The 25,615-nt window shown below is 45.2% G+C and overlaps 1 protein-coding gene and 1 non-coding gene across 2 annotated transcripts in view; both read left to right on the plus strand.

Moving 5' to 3' along the window:
* The window catches only part of LOC126474927 (uncharacterized), a 198,779-nt gene extending 193,942 nt beyond the window's left edge, over positions 1–4,837 (plus strand). Inside the window, exon 2 of the mRNA XM_050102440.1 lies at positions 2,935–4,837. Within this exon, the coding sequence (XP_049958397.1) occupies positions 2,935–4,516 (1,582 nt within the window). The 3' untranslated portion in view covers positions 4,517–4,837. The remainder of the gene's footprint in view (positions 1–2,934) is intronic.
* Positions 4,838–11,623: 6,786 nt separating this feature from the next.
* Trnas-cga (transfer RNA serine (anticodon CGA)) lies at positions 11,624–11,698 on the plus strand. The gene has a single exon. It is a non-coding gene; the product is annotated as a tRNA-Ser (tRNA).
* Positions 11,699–25,615: the final 13,917 nt, after the last annotated feature.

Raw genomic sequence — 25,615 nt, forward strand, 5'->3', positions numbered from 1 at the left:
TGGCATACACACATGTGGCTGAAGCCGCTGGTGAAAGGCTAGAATGTTACACTAGGTAGCAAGCCATTGGTTAGACTATTGTTTTGGCAGTACTTAACATTGTCTCATTAAAAATTAATACTTATAACCAAAATTGTATTTTAGAATAAATACCAGGGTTTTTTGTGACAGTTCATCCGAGCATAGGGGAGACATACAACAATCAACAACAAACATGTTGGACGGCGCTGGTGGTCACTACATATTTACCATGAACTATGTATGAACAATAATCATACTTAAAAATGTAATAAAATGAAACCCATCACAGTAATACAGTCAGATATTGTTGGAAGGAATAGGAGTAGCATGCACGGAGTGTGGACTGAGCAAGATGATTAGCTACACGTTGGATATAATCTGATAAGAAATTCAACAGTTAGGGCAACCACAATCAAGAATAGATAACAAAGTCTGGTATTTATTTTCATTAAATCTAATTTCTTGCCAAAGCCGAGATTGTAAGATTAATGTAAATGATTAACTCCTCATGACTGGGGTTCACATTCATGTAGAAGGGCCGCGCGGGGCAGCCGTGCAATCTGGGGCGCCTTGCCACGGTTCGCGCGGCTCTCCCCGTCGGAGGTTCGAATCCTCCCTCTGGCATGGGTGTGTGTGTGTGTGTGTTGTCCTTGGCGTAAGTCAGTTCAAGTTAGTGTAAGTAGTGTGTAAGCCTGGGGACTGATGACCTCAGCAGTTTGGTCCCACAGACATTTTTCATGTACACGTTTTTAAAGGAAATCACTAGCCATTGGCTGTAGAAACTATTTCGCAATTGCAATTTCTGCTTTAAGATCAGTATCAAGTGGTAATATTGCTCCAGAACACGTCAAACGTTAAAATCTTCTGAGACGTATGCATGTCATCATCCAACTGAGCCTTCTCACTATAAGAATATAACAAGAGAAAATGAGCGCAAAGCTCCATACGTTGTAAAATGATAAAAACCACATAAACTATGGTCTGTGTTAACATCCTTGACACAAACAACAATGAACCGAATGACATTTAACGACGAGGCATTACAGAATTTACATACATGGAATGTTATGCTGTGTTTTTGTGTGTGTGTGTGTGTGTGTGTGTGTGTGCGTGTCTGCTTGTGACTTGAATATTTTGATTAGATTTGCTGTTATTTTGTAGTTGATTATATGAAATATATTTTGTGAACGTTGTACAGGGCTTTGGGCCATAGTTCCGATCGGTAATTACTGATTATATACAATATTTTTTTAGTGTAGAGCATGATACAGTCTCTTCTTTCCTAGTTAATTGGTGCTTTCTAAGGTGATGACAGTCCATTCTATGGATCACCAATAACAATTCCTCTGATTGAAATGACAACACCTTATGCATATTTTACATGTGGAGATACGACTGTAACACTTGACAAGCATCGTAGAACAATTTAAATATGGTGATACGTTGTGGCTTACACGAAGAGTAGCCGTAAATAATGGAATTCATTAGATTCTTCCAATAGTTGGCAGTAACTCATTCTGCCTATTTGTTTGGGTGTTAGCCTGCTTAGTATAATATTTTGGCTAACATGTATTTTCTGTAGTTACAAGTTCAGTCAGGTTAGTTTTAGTATCTTTCTCTCTTAGGCCTAACTTGAAATGTAAAACGTTGTTTAGTATATTATTTGGGCGACAGCTTTGGGACAGTTACTCTGGAATTCAAATTTATGTTTTAGGGACCATTTTGACAGATGTGTGAATGTGTGTGTGAGTGTGTTTGTGTAAAATAACATTGTGATGCTTGAATTAAACTGCATTTTTCGTGTTATTGACATTCTTTTGCAGACATTTCAGACATGGGAAGAAGATTGTGACACTCGAAAAGTGTCATAGTACAATTTAGATGTGGAATATAATTAATCTGAATGTCTGTTATGCCCCACACTATGTAATTGTGCAGTAAACAAACTAAGAACAGAGGCATAACGCAGTACTTGATTTCATTCCTCATTTCCTAGTTTTCCAGAATAGTAGTTGAAGTAAAAGTCATCTTTAGCAACCATGTATTTCTGATTTTTTTAACTGCATTGAATAACCAAACTTAAGTTTTTAACTATTATTGACAGTATGTTTTGTGCTCATTCTCATATTCAACGGCGAATGCTACATAGTTTCCAATGACATTTACAGATGCAAGTTGGGAATTTACCGATAAGACAGTGCAGTGTTTGACATAAACAGTTCTCTAGTGAAGAATGAAGACACAGCTGATAATATTTTTTAATATGGCGCCATTTATACAATTGACTTTTTTAAAGTTTCTTTGTTTGTTTGTCTGTGTATGTGAGAGTAATTTTTTGAAGAAACACTTTTGAACAAAAGGCAGAAAAATTCAAATTGTTTGGATACTTAGAGCACAGCTAAGTTTGCTGCCCTGGGGACTACATTGTGATTGGTTGTTTCATTTTAAGGGACTGTGAAGTACTGATACGTGACTAAAGGAAAGAGGAGGGAAGGGGAGAGGAGGGGGAAGATGTCAAGGGGCATAGCTTGTCTTGTGGTGGTGATGACACCATTGATGTATCTGATGTCCCCACTGATAGGTGTGATGACATCTGCGATAAGGGGGAGAAGGCCTTGTGGTGATACGAGATTTCATTCCTTCTTGTCCAAAGTGAACTTTAATTGTCCTACATATACGGTTCAGCTGATGATAGGATTGGTGAAGAAATCACCTCAGTATTTGCCTAAACGATTGAGGGAAATCCCAGAGGACATGTCTGGGTTTTCAAATGGAGATTTGAAAATGCAAGTGCAATGTCTCAGCCAGTGTGTCACATGGTTCAGTCTCGTAGTCGACGGTCCACTAAGCTGTAATCTTCCTTCTCCCGTCTTCCTCACAAGAAATCTTTAACACTGCTTGTTTTTGTTGCAGGAGGATGAACAGATGGCACTTTGCGTGGGTGGGCAAGGCGATGGCGGCGGCCCTGGTGGTGTGGCTGGTGGTGGCAACGGGCGTGGTGCGCATCGAAGTCCCGCACAGCCCCCTGTCGCTCGGCGCCGTCGCCAACACCACCCCGTCGCGCGTCGTCTTCGCCGACTCTCCGACGCCGGTCGCCGCCGTCAAAGCCGCGCAGGAAACGAAGAACACAGTACCGCCGAGTGTTCTGTACAGCGCTATGAAGCAAGTCTCCAACGTCCCTTTGGATTTCTGGGCCAAATACTCTGGCAAGTCGCTGCAGCTGAACAAGACGTGCGCCAGGTTTCCCAGTGTTCTCGAATTGGACTTCAACAACCTTTACTGGCAAAGGACTGTGACTAGCAACGGTACCGTGTACCTGTTCAGTGCTTACGTTGACGTTCGTAAACAAAACAAGCAAGCGCCGACCGTGCGGCTTATCGGTATGATCGACAGGATTGAACCTAAAACCAAACTGACCTGTCAGCTCTGGTTCGAAGGGGAGAAGGCTCCAGTTTTCTCTCAAGTCTACGAGTACAAGTACATTTGGAACGCAAAGTGGGGCAACTACAAACAAGGCATCCTGCAGCCGTACCTGATCAGTTGCAAAGTGCCGGATTCTCACAAGTCTAAAGTGCCGTCAGTAGTATCCGTGGTAGAAAATCAGTGCGATACGGCCACGACCAGTCTGCGGATAATCCACGAGAAGCCGGAGAAGAAGAAGGGCTTTGCTGTGTGCGTCAAGGGGCTGGACTTCAGGCACGCAGACATGACCCTCCGCTTGGTCGAGTGGATCGAGTTGCTGGGCATCCTCGGAGCCGACAAGGTGTATCTGTACGAGCTGCAGACGCATCCCAACATAAGCCGCCTGCTGAAGTACTACGAAGGCACGGGACAAGTGGACGTGAAGCCCCTCACGCTGCCCGCTTTCCAGCCCAACGTACACCCGCTGCAGCACATGTACCTCACCAGAAAGCTCGTCCACAAGCGCCAGAACGAGGTCATACCGTACAACGACTGCCTGTACAGGAACATGTACAAGTACGACTACATAGCCCTGCTGGACACGGACGAGGTCATCATGCCCGTAAAGGCGCTCGACTGGCACGAACTGATGCGGTCGATCAAGGCTGACGCCACGAAGAGCAAACAGCCGGACTCTTACAACGTGCGCAACGTGTACTTCTTCGACGACGCGAAGCACGCGCACGGCTGGTTCGCAGACATCCCGCCCTACATGCACATGCTGCAGCACGTGTACCGCGCCAAGAACTTCACGAAGGCGGGCCAGTTCGTCAAGTGCTTCCACGACACGGAGAGGGTGCTGGCGCTCCACAACCACTTCCCGTTCCACTGCCTCGGCACCTGCCACTCGTTCTCCGTGCCGACGGAGGCGGCGCAGCTGCAGCACTACAGGAAGGACTGTGTGAACCAGTTGAAGAACACGTGCAACGACTACCGGACTAATGTGCTAACCGACACTACTGTTTGGAAGTACAAAGAGGAGCTGATTGCGAGGACTGCAGCTGTTCTCGACGCTATAGATTACACAGCGTAGCTGTAGTGGCCGCACTGCGCTCCTTTCCTACAGCCAGTGCTCGGAGGTGGACAACAGACCTACAGAGTGGTCCGGCGAACTTAACTGTGGCTACGAAAGCGCCTGTGCTATATTTATTCCAAAGAGGAAAAGACTGAGTTTCGCTTCCTAAATAGAGAAAGTGCTAGTTTCGCTACATTAAAGTGCAAGTGATTGTAGACCAAAGATACTTAATATTCTGAGAAAGTTATTTGTGCTGTCCAACGTAAAAGTACATTATGTATGATAGTTTAACGGATCTTCAAGTAAACGATCTAATATTTTTTTACAAAACTGGGAAAAGTATTTCTGATTTTTTTTTAAATTGTTACTTGACAAATATAAGCATAGTTGTCTTCACAATGAGAAGATTAAATTGGCATCAAGCTACTGCCCTCTATCCGCTTCGTTCCTGGGCTGTTCATAACTAACAAATAATGAGAATTTATTATGACGCGTTCCAACAACCCTACCACAACAAAGGTCAAAAATTAATTATGATTGTAGTGTTGCTCGCCCGCATCTCGTGGTCGTGCGGTAGCGTTCTCGCTTCCCACGCCCGGGTTCCCGGGTTCGATTCCCGGCGGGGCCAGGGATTTTCTCTGCCTCGTGATGGCTGGGTGTTGTGTGATGTCCTTAGGTTAGTTAGGTTTAAGTAGTTCTAAGTTCTAGGGGACTGATGACCTAAGCTGTTAAGTCCCATAGTGCTCAGAACCATTTGAACCATTTTTTTTGTAGTGTTGCTCACGCTGCTAAATATTGCATTTTCGGGCAACAACAAAGTTATATTATGTGGCAGGTATCATTAAAGCACAGTTAGTAAAGTCATTTCTTGAAATAATGGATAAACTAGGCACTCATCTTTTCGTGTTTCCCACGCTGGTCTCTTTGTGAACTCGTGGCTCAATCGTCGAAAATATAGGTAGTGATGACTCCAAGCTCGGATGCAAAGAGGCCTAGGTGTTATTCTGCGATATTCAAAAGTTTTATAGACGTGTTTCATAAACTATTCTTGAAGATTAAACTTTAGCAAGTTAGGACAATGGTGATGTAAAAAAAGTAATCACCGAATTTAAGTTACACTTCTTTTTTATTACATTTGTTGCAATATCACGTAACTCGTTCCAAAACATCACTTCAGAATATAAAACATACTTGAAAATATCTTCCTCGCTGTTAAAGTTCACATTTCATAAACTGACTACAATTTGCGTCTTTTTAACATGACGACCAAAGCTTGACTCTCTAATAACCGCTTACGCGCCCAGAAATCAGAGTTAAAAGTATGTCAAAGATCATCGTGACAAAAGAAAGAATACACACAAGAATAATATCATTGCAAAATACAGGGTGTTACAAAAAGGTACGGCCAAACTTCCAGGAAACATTCCTCAGACACAAATAAAGGAAAGGTGTTATGTGGACATGTGTCCGGAAACGCTTAATTTCCATGTTAGAGCTCATTTTAGTTTCGTCAGTATGTACTGTTTCCGTACCATGTACAGCATGTGCAGGCACTATCAGCAGCTGATTGGCCTCCACGGGTACACTTCTGCGAATGGTTCATCCAACAATGTGTCAATCCTCATTTCAGTGCAAATGTTCTCTTTACGGATGAGGCTTCATTCCAACGTGATCAAATTGTAAATTTTCACAATCAACATGTGTGGGCTGACGAGAATCCGCACGCAATTGTGCAATCACGTCATCAACACAGATTTTCTGTGAACCTTTGGGCAGCCATTGGTGATGTCTTGATTGGGCCCCCATGTTCTTCCACCTACGCTCAATGGAGCACGTTATCATGATTTCATACGGGATACTCTACCTGTGCTGCTAGAACATGTGCCTTTACAAGTACGACACAACATGTGGTTCATGCACGATGGAGCTCCTGCACATTTCAGTCGAAGTGTTCGTACGCTTCTCAACAACAGATTCGGTGACCGATGGATTGGTAGAGGCGGACCAATTGGAATGGCCTCCACGCTCTCCTGACCTCAACCCTTTGACTTTCACTTATGGGGGCATTTGAAAGCTCTTGTCTACGCAACCCCGGTACCAAATGTAGAGACTCTTCGTGCTCGTATTGTGGACGGCTGTGATACAATACGCCATTCTCCAGGGCTGCATCAGCGCATCACGGATTCCATGCGATGGAGGGTGGATGCATGTATCCTCGCTAACGGAGGACATTTTGAACATTTCCTGTAACAAAGTGTTTGAAGTCACGCTGGTACGTTCTGTTGCTGTGTGTTTCCATTCCATGATTAATGTGATTTGAAGAGAAGTAATAAAATGAGCTCTAACATGCCACGTAACATATTTTCTTTCTTTGTGTGTGAGGAATGTCTCCTGAAATTTTGGCCGTACCTTTTTGTAACACCCTGTATACATATCGACGTATCGAAGTACCTCTACATTAATGAAATCAAATCTGAATGTTGTCACAGAAATATGTTAACTATTTTAGAGAAACACAGTAGAATATTGCTGGTATCGAGAGGTTGAGGTGAGGTGCCGTAATGGTTACGTAATTCAAGTGCCATTACAGGATCGAACCACAGTGCCTCAACTGTTCTGGTTTCCTTTTCTTGGCCACTATTTCAGGTAAAGCATACAAAACATCTCTGACGTGTGGCGTCATCACTACGCCCACTATTGTTTTCTGTCTGGCTAACAGAAGAAAATGAACGTAATCTTCCCTTCTCCGTTGTCTTACAAAAAGGGAAATATTAGGTTTCAGGTGGATTAACACACTCAGAAACTCCAACAAAAAACGGAAAGACAACACAGGATCTTCTACCCTTTACGGTTATCTCATTTCCCCAAAGACCGGCAGACTTGCAGCAACAAAGTTTCTGCTCTTCAGCTGGATAGATATTGAGTACAATAAAGTTGACTGTAAAAAATTGTGAATTTCATCAATTTAGTCGATGATCTGTACGTCTCGATGACTGTCTGCAATGATGATGGAGGTGACGTTGTAATGCAGCTGATGATGTCGACGTTGGCGCCGCTGTATTTGGCTAGAGATGGCTCGATTTCCTGCACTACGTAAAAAATTCAGATTGAAATGGGTCCGAGAAGGTGAAACATGGGTGGCGAATTGGAGTGAGAATGCAATGAGTTTCAAGTATGTACATCGAGGTCTGGGATTACGGACTTGGATCTACTTACGCTTATGGTGGATAATCAGTGCAGGAGGACGGGGGTTTGCTGCGGGTTGAGATGAGATTTGGATTAGACAGGGGTATCTAAACGGGAGAATATGAAGTGGTTCTGGAAATACGTGGCTGTGGACTTAAGTTGACGTGTGGAACTGGCTGCTAGTGTAGTTTCCTGAAGGATTTGTGAAAGGGATGAATGTTTTAGAGCACTGTGATTACGAAACGGACTATATCTTTGGAGGTGAGCACAGACTGTAAGGAATTGTTTGTTCTGAATAGTGTATCGATAGAGCGGATAGGGATGGTTAATTCAGGATTAGTGGAAGGAGGCTTATTTTTGCATTTATAGGAGTCGGTTGTGCAGGATGGCTTGGATGTGTTACATAGGGGTGGAAGTTTTAGGTGTGATCATTTTTTCAGAAGATGGTTGACTTTGTGGTGAGAACAAGTGGGAAGGTTTTTACAGTCTTGAGTGAGGGGATTATCATAAGTTAGGCATTTGAGACATTGATTGGTTGGACTTGAATCAGGGAAATTCAGCACAGTGTCTGTGGTGGCACATGAAAGCGCGACTGGTAATGAGGTGATTGATAGTTGAATGGGATATTGAGAACAGGCAGACTACGAATATCGGACTATAGTTGCTGCGGATGTGTAGAACTTTGTCTATTTGTAAGTTATGATTGGTATTTAATTTCTGTTTAGCCTCATCTTGGACTGGAATTGTTGCGATTGTGTACACCTTTGTCGATTTAGGAGTTAGGATTGGTATTTAATTCCTGCTTAGCATCATCATCTGTGATATCTGGACCAACGCCCTTAATCATAGCAGTAATGGTAGTTGGGTGCTGGGGAGTTTGGGGTTATTTGGGGCGAGGGTGACTGATTCAGAGCAAGGATACATTATAACCAAAGGTAACGTCAGTGAGTCTAATCGTTCTTGATTTAAGCAAATTGGATCAGATCGAGACAGAACAAAGGAACGAGGTGCAGCAGAGATTTCGGGGTTATGGGAGTGGAGATAGGTTTGGAGATCTCATGTCTGTATGATGTCTTTTTTTGGTTTCTGGAATGGGCGAGGAGTCAGTGTTTAATCCTTTGTGGGGATTCTTTTGGGATATGGTTTGTGAGGCTGTTGATTGGCTCAGTGGATTGGATTTGTTGAGGTTTGATGTCTTACCAGGTCCATTGTCTGTCAGACTGTATGAGGAAGCCGATGGATTTGGAGGTGGTATGGATGCTGGTGGAAAAGCAGTGAAGGATGCATATGATGATGGTGTTGTTGTAATGCTATACATGATGTGGTATGGCTGTGGTTATAGCATGTGATGTTGGTGTGGACGTGGCTGCTGTATACACTACTGGCCATTAAAATTGCTACACCACGAAGATGACGTGCTACAGACGCAAAATTTAACCGACAGGAATAAGATGCTGTAATATGCAAATGATTAGCTTTTCAGAGCATTCATAGAAGATTGGCGCCGGTGGCGACACCTACAACGTGCTGACATGAGGTAAATTTCCAACCGATTTCTCATACACAAACAGCAGTTGACCGGCGTTGCCTGGTGAAACGTTGTTGTGATGCCTCGTGTAAGAAGGAGAAATGAGTACCATCACGTTTCCGACTTCGATAAAGGTCGGATTGTAGGCTATCGCGATTGCGGTTTATCGTATCGCGACATTGCTGCTCGCGTTGGTCGAGACCCAATGACTGTTAGCAGAATATGGAATCGGTGGGTTCAGGAGTGTAATACGGAACGCCGTGCTGGACCCCAACGGCCTCGTATCACTAGCAGTCGAGATGACAGGCGTCTTATCCGCATGGCTGTAACGGATCGTGCAGCCACGTCTCGATCCCTGAGTCAACAGATGGGGACGTTTGCAAGACAACAACCATCTGCACGAACAGTTCGACGACGTTTGCAGCAGCATGAACTATCAACTCGGAGATCGTGGCTGCGGTTACCCTTGACACTGCATCACAAACAGGAGCGCCTGTGATGGTATACTCAACGACGAACCTGGGTGCACGAATGGCAAAACGTCATTTTTTCGGATGAATCCAGGTTCCGTTTACAGCATCATGATGGTCGCATCCGTGTTTGGCGACATCGCGGTGAACGCACATTGGAAGCGTGTATTCGTTATCGCCGTACTGGCGTAACACCTGGCGTGATGGTATGGGGTGTCATTGTTTACACGTCTCGGTCACCTCTTGTTCGCATTGACGGCACTTTGAACAGTGAACGTCTCATTTCAGATGTGTTACGACCCGTGGCTCTACCCTTCTTTCATTCGACCCCTGCGAAATCCTACATTTCAACAGTATAATGCACGACCGCATGTTGCAGGTCCTGTACGGGCCTTTCTGGATACAGAAAATGTTCTACTGCTGCCCTGGCTAGCACATTATCCAGATGTCTTCAATGATGGAATGTTGTATCGTGTTGAAGCTGCATGGGCAGCTGTACCTGTACACGCCATCAAAGCTCTATTTGACTCAATGCCCAGGCGTATCAAGGCCGTTATTACGGCCAGAGGTGGTTGTTCTGGATAATGACTTTTCAGGATCTATGCACCCAAATTGTGTGAAAATGTAATCACAAGTCAGTTCTAGTATAATATATTTGTCTAATGAATACACGATTATCATCTGCATTTCTTCTTGGTGTAGCAATTTTAATGTCCAGTATTGTATAATGGTGGTGTCAGCAACGAAAGTCCTGAATGTGCAGAAATGTCAGACGCTGCCAAAGATATAGCAGATGATTTTGATGAATTTGAAGATGTGAAGTGAGAGATTGTATGGATTGCCCTTCTGCTGGGATGACTGGGCAAATGTCGGAGATCTAAGAGGAATAATTAACATGCTGTAGAATATATGATAGTAGGGATGGAGTTGAGGTAGGTATATATAATAGTTGAAATTATATATCCATTGATGTTGACGCTTGGAGGTAGTGTATGATAGGCGATGGTGACAACAAACGCCCAACATGGAGTGATTGTGGTTGTAACGTGAGTAACAGACATGGCTGCTGTGACGACACAGACGAGGAGCAATCATGGAGAAACGGCTAATAGGACGATTGTGAACGCACAGTTTCAGTGGCGACTTGAAAGATGAACAGCATGTGAGGAAATTCTATGTGAACGTGGAGATATACAGGTAAAGTGAAGAGAACGATGCAAATAATGAGCACAACAGGTAAAAGAAATTAATCGCACTCGCAAGACATCACTTTAATACCGTGTTTTGCCACCTCTAGCCTTGATAACGACCACAGTTTGGCGAGGAAGAAAGCCCACAAGTTTTTTTCAGTTATGCCGTATCCAGCTGAAGCCACTTATTTATGATTCGATCCGATAGGGATATCAAATTGGGGCGACCTTGATTGTTGTATTCCACCCATTGTACCACAAAGTCCCAAAAAATTTTGTGAGATTAAGCCTGAATTATTTAGTTGGTCATTCGAGGAGAGAGAGAGAGAGAGCTCAGTGTTTGTCAAACCAGGAACGTTTGCAGGCTGTCCTGTGAACATGGCTGTTGCCGTCTTGGAAGGCGGGAGCACCCATGGTATACTTATAACGAAGATGTAGAAGACAGCGCAACACCTTTTTATGTAAGTAATCGCTCTTCTGGTTGGTTCGATGTGGCCCACTACAAATGCCCCTCTTGTGTCAACCTCTTCATCTCAGAGCAGCACTTGCACTCCACGTTCTCAATTATTAGAATGAAATTTTCACTCTACAGCGGAGTGTGCGCTGGTATGAAACTTCCTGGCAGATTAAAACTGTGTGCCGGACCGAGACTCGAACTCGGGACCGGTTCGCAGGAGAGCTTCTGTGAAGTTTGGAAGGTAAGAGACGAGGTACTGGCGGAGTGAAAGCTGTGAGGACGGGGCGTGAGTCGTGCTTGGGTAGCTCAGTTGGTAGAGCATTTGCCCGCGAAAGGCAAAGGTCCCGAGTTCGAGTCTCGGTCCGGCACACAGTTTTAATCTGCCAGGAAGATTCCTCAATTATTATTTGGATGTATTCCAGTCCCTATCTTCTTCTGTAGTTTATAGCATCTATAGTTCCTGCTAGTACCGTGAAAGTTATTCCCCGTTATCGTAACACATGTCCTCTCATCCTGCCCCTTCCTTTGTCAGTATTTTCCATATACTCTTTTCGTCGCCAATCCTGCGGAGAACCTCCTGCTTGCTTATCTTTTCAGTCTACTTGCTTTTCAACATCTTTCTACAGCACCCCGTCTCGGGCACTTCGATTCTCTTCTATTCTCGTTTTCCTAGAGTACATGCTTCACTAGCATACAATGCTGTGTTCCAGACGTACATTCTCAGAAGGCTTATGTTTAATACTACCAGATTTCTCTTCACCGGGAATAAGCTCTTTGCCTGTGCTAATCTGCATTTTATGTGCTCCTTGCTTAATTTGTCATTTGTTTTCTGCTTCCAAGGAAGCACAATTTCTTAACTCAGTCTATTTCGTGGTCCCCCAATTCTCTAATATCGTTCCTTCTACTCCTCATTGTTTTCGTCTTTTTCTGGTTAAGTCTCAATTCATATTGTGTACATTAGACTGTTCATTCTATTCAAGCCATCCTATAATTCTTCTTCACTTTCACTGAAGATTGCAACGTCACCTGCAAATCTATTCAAAAAATGGCTCTGAGCACTATGCGACTTAACTTCTGAGGTCATCAGTCGCCCAGAACTTAGAACTAATTAAACCTAACTAACCTATGGACATCACACACATCCATGTCCGAAGCAGGATTCGAACCTGCTACCGTAGCGGTCGCTCGGTTCCAGACTGCAGCGCCTAGAACCGCACGGCTACTCCGGCCGGCGCGCAAATCTATTCATTGACACCCTTTCACACTGAATTTGAATCCCACTCATAGAAATGAAAGTCGTATAGGGATTCCGATAATACGCCCTTGATTCACTGCCAGTAGTTGCATGTTTATCAGTCCTTGATCATCTCGTTTTCTTATTGGTTAATTTAAAGTCTTACATATTTGTTTTCATTTCAAGTAAACGGAAGCTGGTTTCATTGAATTGTGTTGCTAATTACGACCTCGTCCATATTGCACCCTTTGAATTGTGTTGTAAATTTCTTGCTCATACACTGCTTGGTATTTGCCTACGTCCGTTACATTGCACAGAGCAAATGATTCCATATTTGCTTTTTTAAAAATATAAAACATATTCTGATTTCGTTGCGTGATGTTCAGTGGACTTATGTGTATTTGTTGCTACTTACTAATCCGTGTGTAAACTGCTCGACGTAAATAAATTGAAGGATGTTGCTTGTATTCTTGTTTTTGTTTCCGTCCATTTTTCATACTTTCTCTCATTTAACGGAGAACTCCATGTTTGCAGTTTTTGACAGAATTGGTACTCATCTTTATTACATCTGGTCACAGAATTGGTATGTAAATCTGCTGTGAACGAAGTTCCCTTCTTGTCACCGAGTGTGATTTGTAGTCTTTGTGACGAGAACATTCTTCCTTGCAAATGCTAAAAATGTAACAGTAGTTACGGACATGCGTTGACATGTTATTGATAGGTAGCACAAACAATACGTTTTAGCATAAATTAATGTGCTAGAATCATCCTCTCACTCCAATGAAAATTACAAAGCAAACAACACATACTTTCATCATTGTATGTGCTTGTATAACCAGAGTTTACTAAATCCAGTATAATTTAGTACGATGGAAGCACGGGATGGTTATAACTAAACTTCCGCTACTTGAGTCAGTGTAGACGTAAAATTATTTACCATGTGGGTACCCAACCCTTACAGCAGTAATGTTCAGACCGTGCGCTGCAGGATATGCGTTATTAGCAGTGTTAGTGTCATGACTTGCCGTTAGGCGGCAGCACTGGCACGGGACGCGGGGCTAACACAAGCATCGGTGTGTATTACAGTCGCAGGCAGTCAACGTGGGTCTGGAGAAGGTGAACAGGGCTTCACTCGTAAAGCTGTTGCATCAAAATGATAGCAACACGGCTGCTGCTCTACGCAAGTAGCGACGCGTTAAAAGAATACGGAGAGGTCCTCTCCCTGCACCGGTGTTGAATAACATGATTCGGAAGTTTGAATTAACTGGAGATTTGTGTGGGTATTCCTCCTGAGAGAGGCCGACTGCTAATTGGAGCACATATTGTTGAAGAAGTTACCGTTCTCATGGCTGAGAATACTGGGAACAATGTGCGATCTTCAAGCTAAGCATGAGCTGTGCCCCAACAGCTCAACATTTGATTGTCCACTGTTGTTTTGGGCAGCAGTAGAATCTCTAGTGCGGTTCCAGACTGTCGTGGGTACAGATGGTCGTCACAATGAAAAACGTTTGTAACTTGGAAAGTAAACATCCTACACAGATAACAAATCTTATTCCATGTGGAAATTAAAATGTGTTTTTTTTTCCGAAGGTTTATTCGTTATTTCTCTTGCGCATGCCCTTACAAATGCTTCCAAGACGTTTCCTATCTAGTGTCACTTGTTTTTTATGGCTCAAATGGCTCTAAGCACTATGGGACTTAACATCTGAGGTCATCAGTACCCTAGACTTAGAACTACTTAAACCTAACTAACCTAAGGACATCACACACATCCATGCCCGAGAGGCAGGATTCGAACCTGCGACCGTAGCAGCAGCGCGGTTCCGGACTGAAGCGCTCGACCACAACGGCCGGCTTGTTTGTCATGGAGGCCCCTCCAAAAGGCGAAAGTTTAGTCATAACCACCCTCTACGTTCACGCTATTCCACACAGTCCCATGCTCAAATATGCACTTCGAAACAGATTATTTTTGCTGCGTGATAGTAGCTGACACAGTTGCTACACACTCTGTAACCAGACTAACAGAGGATACTCAGTGCAAGAAGCGACACCATTCAAAGCAGAGTTGCATACTCCGTGACAAGATGCAATGAAGCTGAATACCAAACCTCTCAAAAGCTGCCAACACAAAGGTCTAGATAAAACGCGAGAAAGTGCGAGAAGTGGATGGGAACAAAAAGAAAGTAGAATATAGGCAGTATGCTTTCAGGGCTATTAAATCAGGCATTTCATACACAGAATAGTGAGTAGAAGTAAGTATACCTGAACCTACAGAACACCATGTGACGAAACTAGATTCTGTTTTACATGAAACAAAGACGAATATACGTAGAATCATTTACTCCATCCAGTGTTAGAGTTGCGAGCAAAAATAAAGCAGAAAATGAGCAACATATTTACAGTGCAATGCAGAGAGTGAAACACACACAAGAAGTAGTAAAAAGTAATGTGGTGAAATAGGCTTGTGTGTCATATCATGTCAGATGATTTTTAGCCTTTGCCATGTGCTAAAGTACAAAATTATATCCACTTGAAGATGGAGACACTGTCGAAACTGTAACATAGGTTTTACAAATAAATAATTTTACAGTCAAACTGTGACCACGACGTCATTAAGAAAATTTACCATGACTGTGAACTCCAGCTGCGGTAATCTTAAGTTCTTGGTTAAGATACCTCAAATACACTACTGGCCATTAAAATTGCTACACCACGAAGGTGAAGTGCTACAGGCGCGAAATTTAACCGACAGGAAGAAGATGCTGTGATATGCAAACGATTAGCTTTTCAGATCATTCACACAAGGTTGGCGCCGGTGGGGACACCTACAACGTGCTGACATGAGGAAAGTTTCCAACCGATTTCTCATACACAAACAGCAGTTGACCGGCGATACCTGGTCAAACGTTGTTGTGATTGTTGTGAATTGGCAGGAGCCAATTCACGGGGTTTGGAGGAAGCAGAAACGCACGCGTTTAGGCTCACGCAGGCTGGCGTGAAGTCTGGAACAGGTAAAGTGATTATACTATCAAGAAAAGTACGTAGCTGCTGGAATACTTAACTTTAATCCATAATTGGTGAACATCGGTCTGACGTTACATGCATCACAAGATAAATAGCAAATGATAATGGCGCCTTGCTAGGTCGTAGCAATTGACGTAGCTGAAGGCTATGCTAACCATCGTCTCGGCAAATGAGAGCGTAATTTGTCAGTCAACCATTTCTAGCAGAGTCGGCTGTACAACTGGGGCGAGTGCTAGGAAGTCTCTCTAGACCTGCCGTGTGGCGGCGCTCGGTCTGCAATCACTGACAGTGGCGACACGCGGGTCCGACGTATACTAACGGACCGCGGCCGATTTAAAGGCTACCACCTAGCAAGTGTGGTGTCTGGCGGTGACACCACAGTGATGCCTCGCGTAAGGAGGAGAAATGCGTACCATCACGTTTACGACTTTGATAAAGGTCAGATTGTAGCCTATCGCGATTGCGCTTTATCGCATCGCGACATTGATACTCGCGTTGGTCGAGATCCAATTACTGTGGCAGAATATGGAATCGGTGGGTTCAGGAGGGTAACACGGAACGCCGTGCTGGATCCCAACGGCCTCGTATCACTAGCAGCCGAGATGACAGGCGTCTTATCCGCATGGCTGTAACGGATCGTGCAGGCACGTTTCGATCCGTGAATCAACAGATGGGGACGTTTGCAAGACAACAACCATCTGCACGAACAGTTCGACGACGTTTGCAGCAGGACGGAATATCAGCTCGGATACCATGGCTGCGGTTATTCTTGACGCTGCATCACAGACAGGAGCGCCTGCGATGGTATACTTAACGACGAACCTGGGTGCACGAATGGCAAAACGTCATTTTTTCGGATGAATCCAGGTTCTGTTCATGATGGTCGCACCCGTGTTTGGCGACATCGCGGTGAACGCACATTGGAAGCGTGTATTCGTCATCGCCATACTGGCGTATCACCCGGCGTGATGGTATGGGGTACCACTGGTTACACGTCTCGGTCACCTCTTGTTCGCATTTACGGCACTTTGAACAGTGGACGTTACATTTCAGATGTGTTACGGCCCGAGGCTCTACCCGTCGTTAGATCCCTGCGAAACCCTACGTTTCAGCAGGATATTGCACGAGCGCATGTTGCAGGTCCTGTACGGGCCTTTCTGGATACAGAAAATGTTCGACTGCTGCCCTGGCCAGCACATTATCCAGATTTCTCACCAATTGAAAACATCTGGTCAATGGTGGCTGCGCAGCTGGCTCGTCAGAATACGCCAGTCACTACTCTTGATGAATTGTGGTATCGTGTTGAAGCTGTATGGGCAGCTGTACCTGTACATGCCATCCAAGCTCTGTTTGACTCAATGTCCAGGCGTATCTAGGCCGTCATTACGGCCAGAGGTGGTTGTTCTGGGTACTGATTCCTCAGGATCTATGGACCCAAATTGTGTAAAAATGTAATCACATGTCAGTTCTAGAACAATATATTTGTCCAATGAATACGCGTTTAGCATCTGCATTTGTTCTTGGTGTAGCAATTTTAATGGCCGATAGTATACATTTTTCAGTCACATTAATGCGGCCACCTGTCTAAAGCCTGAATGACTGTCTTTTGCAACGTGGATCTTTGCGAGACAGGCAGGGACGAAATCAGTGAGGTTGTGGGAGGTGGCGACAGGGGTGTGGATCCGCGCCGGCTCCACTGCCATGGACAGCTGCGCCACGTTTCTCGGTCGAGGATGCGTGGCGGTTTAGGTGATACCACACTTTCTCGAGTGGGTTAGAGTCCACGGATTTTGGTGGCCAGGAGAGTGTGTTAATCTCGTCATGGTGCATTTCGAACCATGCACATACAATGTGACCTGTCTGACACGTTGCATTGTCCTGCTGGTAGACGCCGTCGTGCTGAGGAAAAAAAAACTGCCTGTAGAGATGGACTTGGTCCCCAAGGACAGATGCATACCGGTACTTGTGTTGATCCATTGTGTCCTCAAGAATGACGAACTCGCCCAGGGAATGCCCTCCATGCTGGACCCTTCCGAAGATTGTTGCAGAGGTTTCACGCCATACACGCCAACGATGGACGATGAAGCGTGATTCATCCGAAATGTCAGCTGTCACCCTCGGCGCACGTCCTGTTGCGGTACTGGTGTGCAGATTCCAGCCTTCGTCGCTGATGGACAGCAGTGCATGAACCGGGCGGCTGCTGTGAAGGCCCAAAAACAGTAACATTCGCTGAACAGTCGTCAAGGAGCCGTTACTGCTAGCCCCTCGGTTGATCTGGGCGGTCGGTTGTTCAACTGTTGCACGTCTATTCGCCCGTACACCTCACTCCAGCCGACGTTCTATGGCCCGTGACTCGTAGCAGTTGCTTCGGCGCCGGTTTCGGAAAGCGCCGTTTTGCCATGCACGGTATACAGTTTACAAACTTAACCGTTTCGGAAATGCTTCTACCCTTGGCCCGAAGAACACTGATCATGCGTTTTTGGACGTCAGGTAAATCGCTCCATTTCTGCATTACGAAAGCGACTCCACTGTTTTCCACGTCCCCCCTACATGCTTCATATACCCTTCCACTGCTACTGCTGCCACCCGCCGTCTGGCAGTGGTTACTGCACATTAACTTCGAACGTAGGTGGTGGTCACATGGTTGTGACTGCACCGTGCATATTACCTCGCAACGTCCTAAAAACGTTTCCAGTCACGCACTTAACCACTAGCCTCTGAGGACCACTCCCACGTTATAGATGAAAACTGTTGGCATCTGCTACTCACATTGAAAGCAAGATACGGTTTTCCATGCCATATTTTCCCCTATTCCAAGTTCAGTGCCAGGCCACTAGGAGTGCTCCTGTCGTTCTCTTCTTCTGTATCGCAAGATGAATAGAGCAGTACTTACAGGGGATAGGCAAAATAATGTGAACACCTGTACATACTTGGGAATGGTTTATCAATAAGGGGTTCGATCCCAATTTGCCGGTAATACAGCTGCGATTCTTCTTGGAATACTGGAATATAATGATTGTATAGTCTCCAGTGGAATTTTATGCCACTTTTTGATCAGAAGCTCTTCTATCTCCTGTAGTGACGAGGGAGGCGGAAAGCTGCTCCGGAGTCTGCACTCCAATACCGCCCACGAGGGACTCTTCTGGCCAGGCAAGACGCTGCAGTTCAGTTGCATGCTCCTCATTCGACGATCGTAGTGTCCTGGCTGTGCGAATGGGTGCATTATCATCCTGAAATATGGCGTCACTGTTGGGGAACTACATTTTAATCATGGGATGCACCTGATCACCTAAAATGTTCACATAATCCTTGGCTGTAACACACCCTTTGAGAGTAATGACGGGACCAGCAGAATACCATGATATGGCTGCGCACACCATCACGCTTCCACCCCCATGCTTAATCGTTGGAGTCAAGCGATCAGGATTGTAGTCTTCTTTTGGCATTGTTGAGACGTAAACCCAATCCGATGTTGGAAACAACGAAAACGTTGACTCGTCGGACCATATGACGTGTTTCCACTGATCAGCCGTCCAGGATTTGTGCTCCTGACACCTTGTTTTACGCTTCTTTGCGTTGGCTGTCGTCACTAATGGTTTCGGTATACCAGCTCGTCCGTAAATATTCGCTTTATGGAGTTCTCGGCGGACAGTGTCGATAGATACAGGATCTCGAAAATGGCTATTGAGCTCTGCAGTCACTTTAGCTGCCGTAGTTTTGTGTTGTTTTGACACAATTCGTGTTAGCTTATGAAGATCTCTGTCATTTAGTATTGATTTGTGCCCACTAATACACTCCTAGAAATGGAAAAAAGAACACATTGACACCGGTGTGTCAGACCCACCATACTTGCTCCGGACACTGCGAGAGGGCTGTACAAGCAATGATCACACGCACGGCACAGCGGACACACCAGGAACCGCGGTGTTGGCCGTCGAATGGCGCTAGCTGCGCAGCACTTGTGCACCGCCACCGTCAGTGTCAGCCAGTTTGCCGTGGCATACGGAGCTCCATCGCAGTCTTTAACACTGGTAGCATGCCGCGACAGCGTGGACGTGAACCGTATGTGCAGTTGACGGACTTTGAGCGAGGACGTATAGTGGGCATGCGGGAGGCCGGGTGGACGTACCGCCGAATTGCTCAACACGTGGGGCGTGAGGTCTCCACAGTACATCGATGTTGTCTCCAGTGGTCGGCGGAAGGTGCACGTGCCCGTCGACCTGGGACCGGACCGCAGCGACGCACGGATGCACGCCAAGACCGTAGGATCCTACGCAGTGCCGTAGGGGACCGCACCGCCACTTCCCAGCAAATTAGGGACACTGTTGCTCCTGGGGTATCGGCGAGGACCATTCGCAACCGTCTCCATGAAGCTGGGCTACGGTCCCGCACACCGTTAGGCCGTCTTCCGCTCACGCCCCAACATCGTGCAGCCCGCCTCCAGTGGTGTCGCGACAGGCGTGAATGGAGGGACGAATGGAGACGTGTCGTCTTCAGCGATGAGAGTCGCTTCTGCCTTGGTGCCAATGATGGTCGTATGCGTGTTTGGCGCCGTGCAGGTGAGCGCCACAATCAGGACTGCATACGACCGAGGCACACGGGGCCAACACCCGGCATCATGGTGTGGGGAGCGATCTCCTACACTGGCCGTACACCACTGCTGATCGTCGAGGGGACACTGAATAGTGCACGGTACATCCAAACCGTCATCGAACCCATCGTTCTACCATTCCTAGACCGGCAAGGGAACTTGCTGTTCCAACAGGACAATGCACGTCCGCATATATCCCGTGCCACCCAACGTGCTCTAGAAGGTGTAAGCCAACTACCCTGGCCAGCAAGATCTCCGGATCTGTCCCCCATTGAGCATGTTTGGGACCGGATGAAGCGTCGTCTCACGCGGTCTGCACGTCCAGCACGAACGCTGGTCCAACTGAGGCGCCAGGTGGAAATGGCATGGCAAGCCGTTCCACAGGACTACATCCAGCATCTCTACGATCGTCTCCATGGGAGAATAGCAGCCTGCATTGCTGCGAAAGGTGGATATACACTGTAGTAGTGCCGACATTGTGCATGCTCTGTTGCCTGTGTCTATGTGCCTGTGGTTCTGTCAGTGTGATCATGTGATGTATCTGACCCCAGGAATGTGTCAATAAAGTTTCCCCTTCCTGGGACAATGAATTCACGGTGTTCTTATTTCAATTTCCAGGAGTGTACGTTTACACGATGATGTCTTTCCATGTTTTGTGTAGACTGTCGTGAGTGTTGACACAGCTGCTCTTGAAACATTCAATAAGTTGGCCGTCTTGGTTACTGATGCTCCAGCTAATCGGGCCCCCACAATCTGCCCTCTTTGGAACTCTGTTAGGGCTTACATTCCACATCGACCTCGGCCTCTGAATGCAAATACAAAGTGCGCACTACTCGTAAACAACCTGCAGTGACGCCTAGTCCGTACTGAACACGCACGGTTCAGCGCAACACATGCCTTACCTGCATTGTTGGCCGTCAAACACAATCATCCCATTACTACCACTGTTCACATTATTTGGCCTATCCCCTGTATATTTTGGTGTTCTGTGATCCCACTCTTGAACCTTTGTATTTCTTGGATATTATACACTGAACAGTAGGGCAAAGGACCACGCCCCTGTCTTACACCCTTTTTAATCTGAGCACTTCGTCCTTGGTCTTCTATTCCTATTGTTCCTCCCCTGCTATTGTGCGTTTTGTATGTTATCCATCTTGTGCTGTAGATTTCTCCTATTTTTCTGAGAATTTCGAACATCTTGCATCATTTCGCACGCTCGAAGGCTGTTTCCAGGTCGACAAATCCAATGAATGTGTCTTCATTTTTTAAAAAAGTTGTGCTCCCATTATAAATCGCAACTTCACAATTGCCTCTCAGGTGCCCTTACCTTTCTTAAAGTCAAACTGATCGGCGTCATCGAAGATAACGATTTACTGAAAAGCGTGTAGCACAGTTTCAGAAAATATTGTTCTTGTGAAACACACCTACCTCATTATTCTCACCAAGTAATGAGTGCTATCAACAGGGGATGTCACATTGATTGCATATTTTTAGATTTAGAGAAGGCTTTTGACACCGTCCCTCACAAGCGATTTCTAGTCAAATTGCTTACCTATTGAGTATCATTCAGTTGTGTGATTACATTTGCGTCAAGTTCGTAGAAATTGACGGAAAGTCATCGAGTTAAACAGAAGTAATATCCGGCGTTCTCCAGAGAAGTTTCACAGTGACTCTGCTGTTCCTGATTTACATAAACGATTTCGTAGACAATCTGAGCGGTCCCTTTACATTGATTCCAGATGTCGCTGTCAGTTATCTTGATAAAGACCACTTAAAAATGATTTAGACATCTGTATCGTGCGAAAAATGGCAGTTGACTCTAAAGCCTAAACAAGGAAACGAGTGAAGTCATCCATGTGTTGTTGTTTTGGTCTTCAGTCCTGAGGCTGGTTTGATGCAGCTCTCCATGCTAATCTATCCTGTGCAAGCTTCTTCATCTCCCAGTACCTACTGCAACCTACATCCTTCTGAATCTGCTTAGTGTATTCATCTCTTGGTCTCCCTCTACGATTTTTACCCTCCACGCTGCCCTCCAATGCTAAATTTGTGATCCCTTGATGCCTCAAAACATGTCCTACCAACCGATCCCTTCTTCTAGTCAAGTTGTGCCACAAACTTCTCTTCTCCCCAATCCTATTCAATACCTCCTCATTAGTTACGTGATCTACCCACCTTATCTTCAGCATTCTTCTGTAGCTCCACATTTCGATAGCTTCTATTCTCTTCTTGTCCAAACTAGTTATCGTCCATGTTTCACTTCCATACATGGCTACACTCCATACAAATACTTCCAGAAACGACTTCCTGACACTTAAATCTATACTCGATGTTAACAAATTTCTCTTCTTCAGAAACGCTTTCCTTGCCACCACAAGTCTACACTTTATATCCTCTCTACTTCGCCCATCATCAGTTATTTTACTCCCTAAATAGCAAAACTCCTTTACTACTTTAAGTGTCTCATTTACTAATCTAATCCCCTCAGCATCACCCGATTTAATTTGACTACATTCCATTATCCTCGTTTTGCTTTTGTTGATGTTCATCTTATATCCTCCTTTCAAGACACTGTCCATTCCGTTCAACTGCTCTTCCAAGTCCTTTGCTGTCTCTGACAGAATTACAATGTCATCGGCGAACCTCAAAGTTTTTACTTCTTCTCCATGAATTTTAATACCTACTCCGAATTTTTCTTTTGTTTCCTTTACTGCTTGCTCAATATACAGATTGAATAATATCGGGGAGAGGCTACAACCGTGTCTCACTCCTTTCCCAACCACTGCTTCCCTTTCATGCCCCTCGACTCTTATAACTGCCATCTGGTTTCTGTACAAATTGTAAATAGCCTTTCGCTCCCTGTATTTGACCCCTGCCACCTTCAGAATTTGAAAGAGAGTATTCCAGTTAACGTTGTCAAAAGTCATCCATATGAGTATCAAAAGGAATCCACTAAGTTTCGGTTACACGATAAACAACAAAAATCTGAAGGCTGTAAACTCAGCTAAATATTTAGGGATTGTTGTTGTTGTGGTCCAGAGACTGGTTTGATGCAGCTCTCCATGTTACTCTATCCTGTGCAAGCTTCTTCATCTCCCAGTACCTACAGCAACCTACATCCTTCAGCATCTGCTTACTGTATTCATCTCTTGGTCTCTCTCTACGATTTTTACCCTCCACGCTGCCCTCCATTACTAAACTGGTGATCCCTTGATGCCCCAGGACATGTCCTACCAACCGATCCCGTCTTCTAGTCGACTTCTGCCACAAATTTCTCGGCCTCTGGTGGCCGAGCGGTTCTGGCGCTACAGTCTGGAACCGCGCGACCGCTACGGTCGCTGGTTCGAATCCTGCCTCGGGCATGGATGTGTGTGTTGTCCTTAGGTTAGTTAGGTTTAAGTAGTTCCAAGTTCTAGGGGACTTATGACCTCAGCAGTTGAGTCCCATAGTGCTCAGAGCCACAAATTTCTCTTCTCCCCAATTCTATTCAATACCTCCTCATTAGTTATGTGATCTATCCATCTAATATTTAGCACTCTTCGGTAGCACCACATTTCGAAAGCTTCTATTCTCTTCTTGTCCAAACTATTTATCGTCCATGTTTCACTTCCATACATGGCTACACTCCATACAAATACTTTCAGAAACTACTTCCTCACACTTAAATCTATACCCGATGTTAACAAATTTCTCTTCTTCAGAAACGCTTTCCTTGCCATTGCCAGTCTACATTTTATATCCTCTCTACTTCGACCATCATCAGTTATTTTGCTCCCCAAGTAACAAAAGTCATTTACTACTTCAAGTGTCTCATTTCCTAATCTAATACTATCAGCATCACCCGATTTAATTCGACTACATTCCATTATCCTCGTTTTGCTTTTTTTGATGTTCATCTTATATCCTCCTTTCAAGACACTGTCGATTCCGTTCAACTGCTCTTGCATCCGTGCTGATACATCGACAAATCGTGCAGTTTCATCCACGAGCCGGTTATGGGTACATTCAGATACGATAGCTCTCTTTTCTTGTTCTCTCACATGTCCGTGTCCACCCATTTCACTGCCCTGATTCCATACAACAACAACTCACTGCAACATGCACACGATCTCACTGTCATGATTTACATCAGTGGTGGAGTCTGAAACGACCTGGTACCCGTTCTAAAGCACCACAGTGTTCCAAAGCAACGTGTGTGCTCTTTTAAGGGGGCTACTAATATTTTGTCCAGTGAGCTAATTCATAAAACAGAAAAATCACAGTAAACAGTAGTACACTCGAAGGCAAAAAAGGAAAACGACGCACCACGAAGTAATTATCCTAATGGAATGGAAATCGGAAGAATTAATATATATCTACAAACAAATCATTACAATTTTAGAAAGATTGGATGATTTATTCAACAGACAGGGCTTCACAGTTTGAACGAGTCAAAAATGAGTTGGTTCACCTCTGGCCCTTATGCCAGCTGTTAGTCAGCTAGTCATTGATTGACGGAGTTGTTGCGTGTCTTCTTGAGAGATATCCAGCGAAATTCTGTCCAAATGGCGCCTTAGATCGGCAAAATCTCGAGCTGGTTGGAAGGCCCTGCCCACAATGCTCAAAGCTTTCTTAACTGGGAAGAGATCCTTCGATATCGCTGGCCAAGGTAGGTTTGGCAGGCACGAAGGTATTCGGCAGAAATTCTCGCCGTGTGCGGGCGGGTATTAACTTGCTGAAATGTAAGCCCAGGTTGGCTTGACATTAAAGGCCAGAAAACGGAGAGTAGAATATCGTCGATGTACCGCTGTGCTGTAAGCGACTCACGGATGGCAAGCGAAGGTGTCCTGCTACGAAAAGAAATAGCATCCGATAACGGGATAGAGTAGCATGGAGAGCTGCATCAAACCAGTCTCAGGACTGAAGTCCACAACAACAACAACAACAACAACCATCACTCCTGGTTGTCGAGCCGTATGGTGGTCAACAGAGAGGCTGGTATACCACAGCTATCCAGAGCGTTTCAAGCCTCGTCTTGACCTGAACTCTCATTGACTGAAGTTAATTTCCCGCTTCGAACTGAACCCCGACGGCCAGCGAAGATGTGTCTGGAGATTCCCTGGACAGCAATGAGATGCCAACCTGAGCGTCGCCAGCCATACGGCCCTGTAACCAGGGGTGATGGTCTGGGATGCCATTTCTTTCCATACCAGCACCCCTTCAGTTGTCATCCGTGGCTCCCATAGAGCATAGCGCGGCATCGACGATATTCTGCTCCCCGTTTCCTTACCCTTCATGGCAACTCATGCTCGGCTTACATTTCCGCAAGATAACGCCCGCCCACACAAGGCGAGAGTTTCTACTGCTCGCCAATCCCTGCCTATCCCTACCTTGGCCAGCGAGGTCGCCGGATGTCTCCCCAATTGAGAACGTTCGCAGCATTATACACTACTGGCCATTA

Source organism: Schistocerca serialis, chromosome 4 (genome assembly GCF_023864345.2).
Source record: "Schistocerca serialis cubense isolate TAMUIC-IGC-003099 chromosome 4, iqSchSeri2.2, whole genome shotgun sequence".
NCBI lineage: Eukaryota > Metazoa > Arthropoda > Insecta > Orthoptera > Acrididae > Schistocerca > Schistocerca serialis.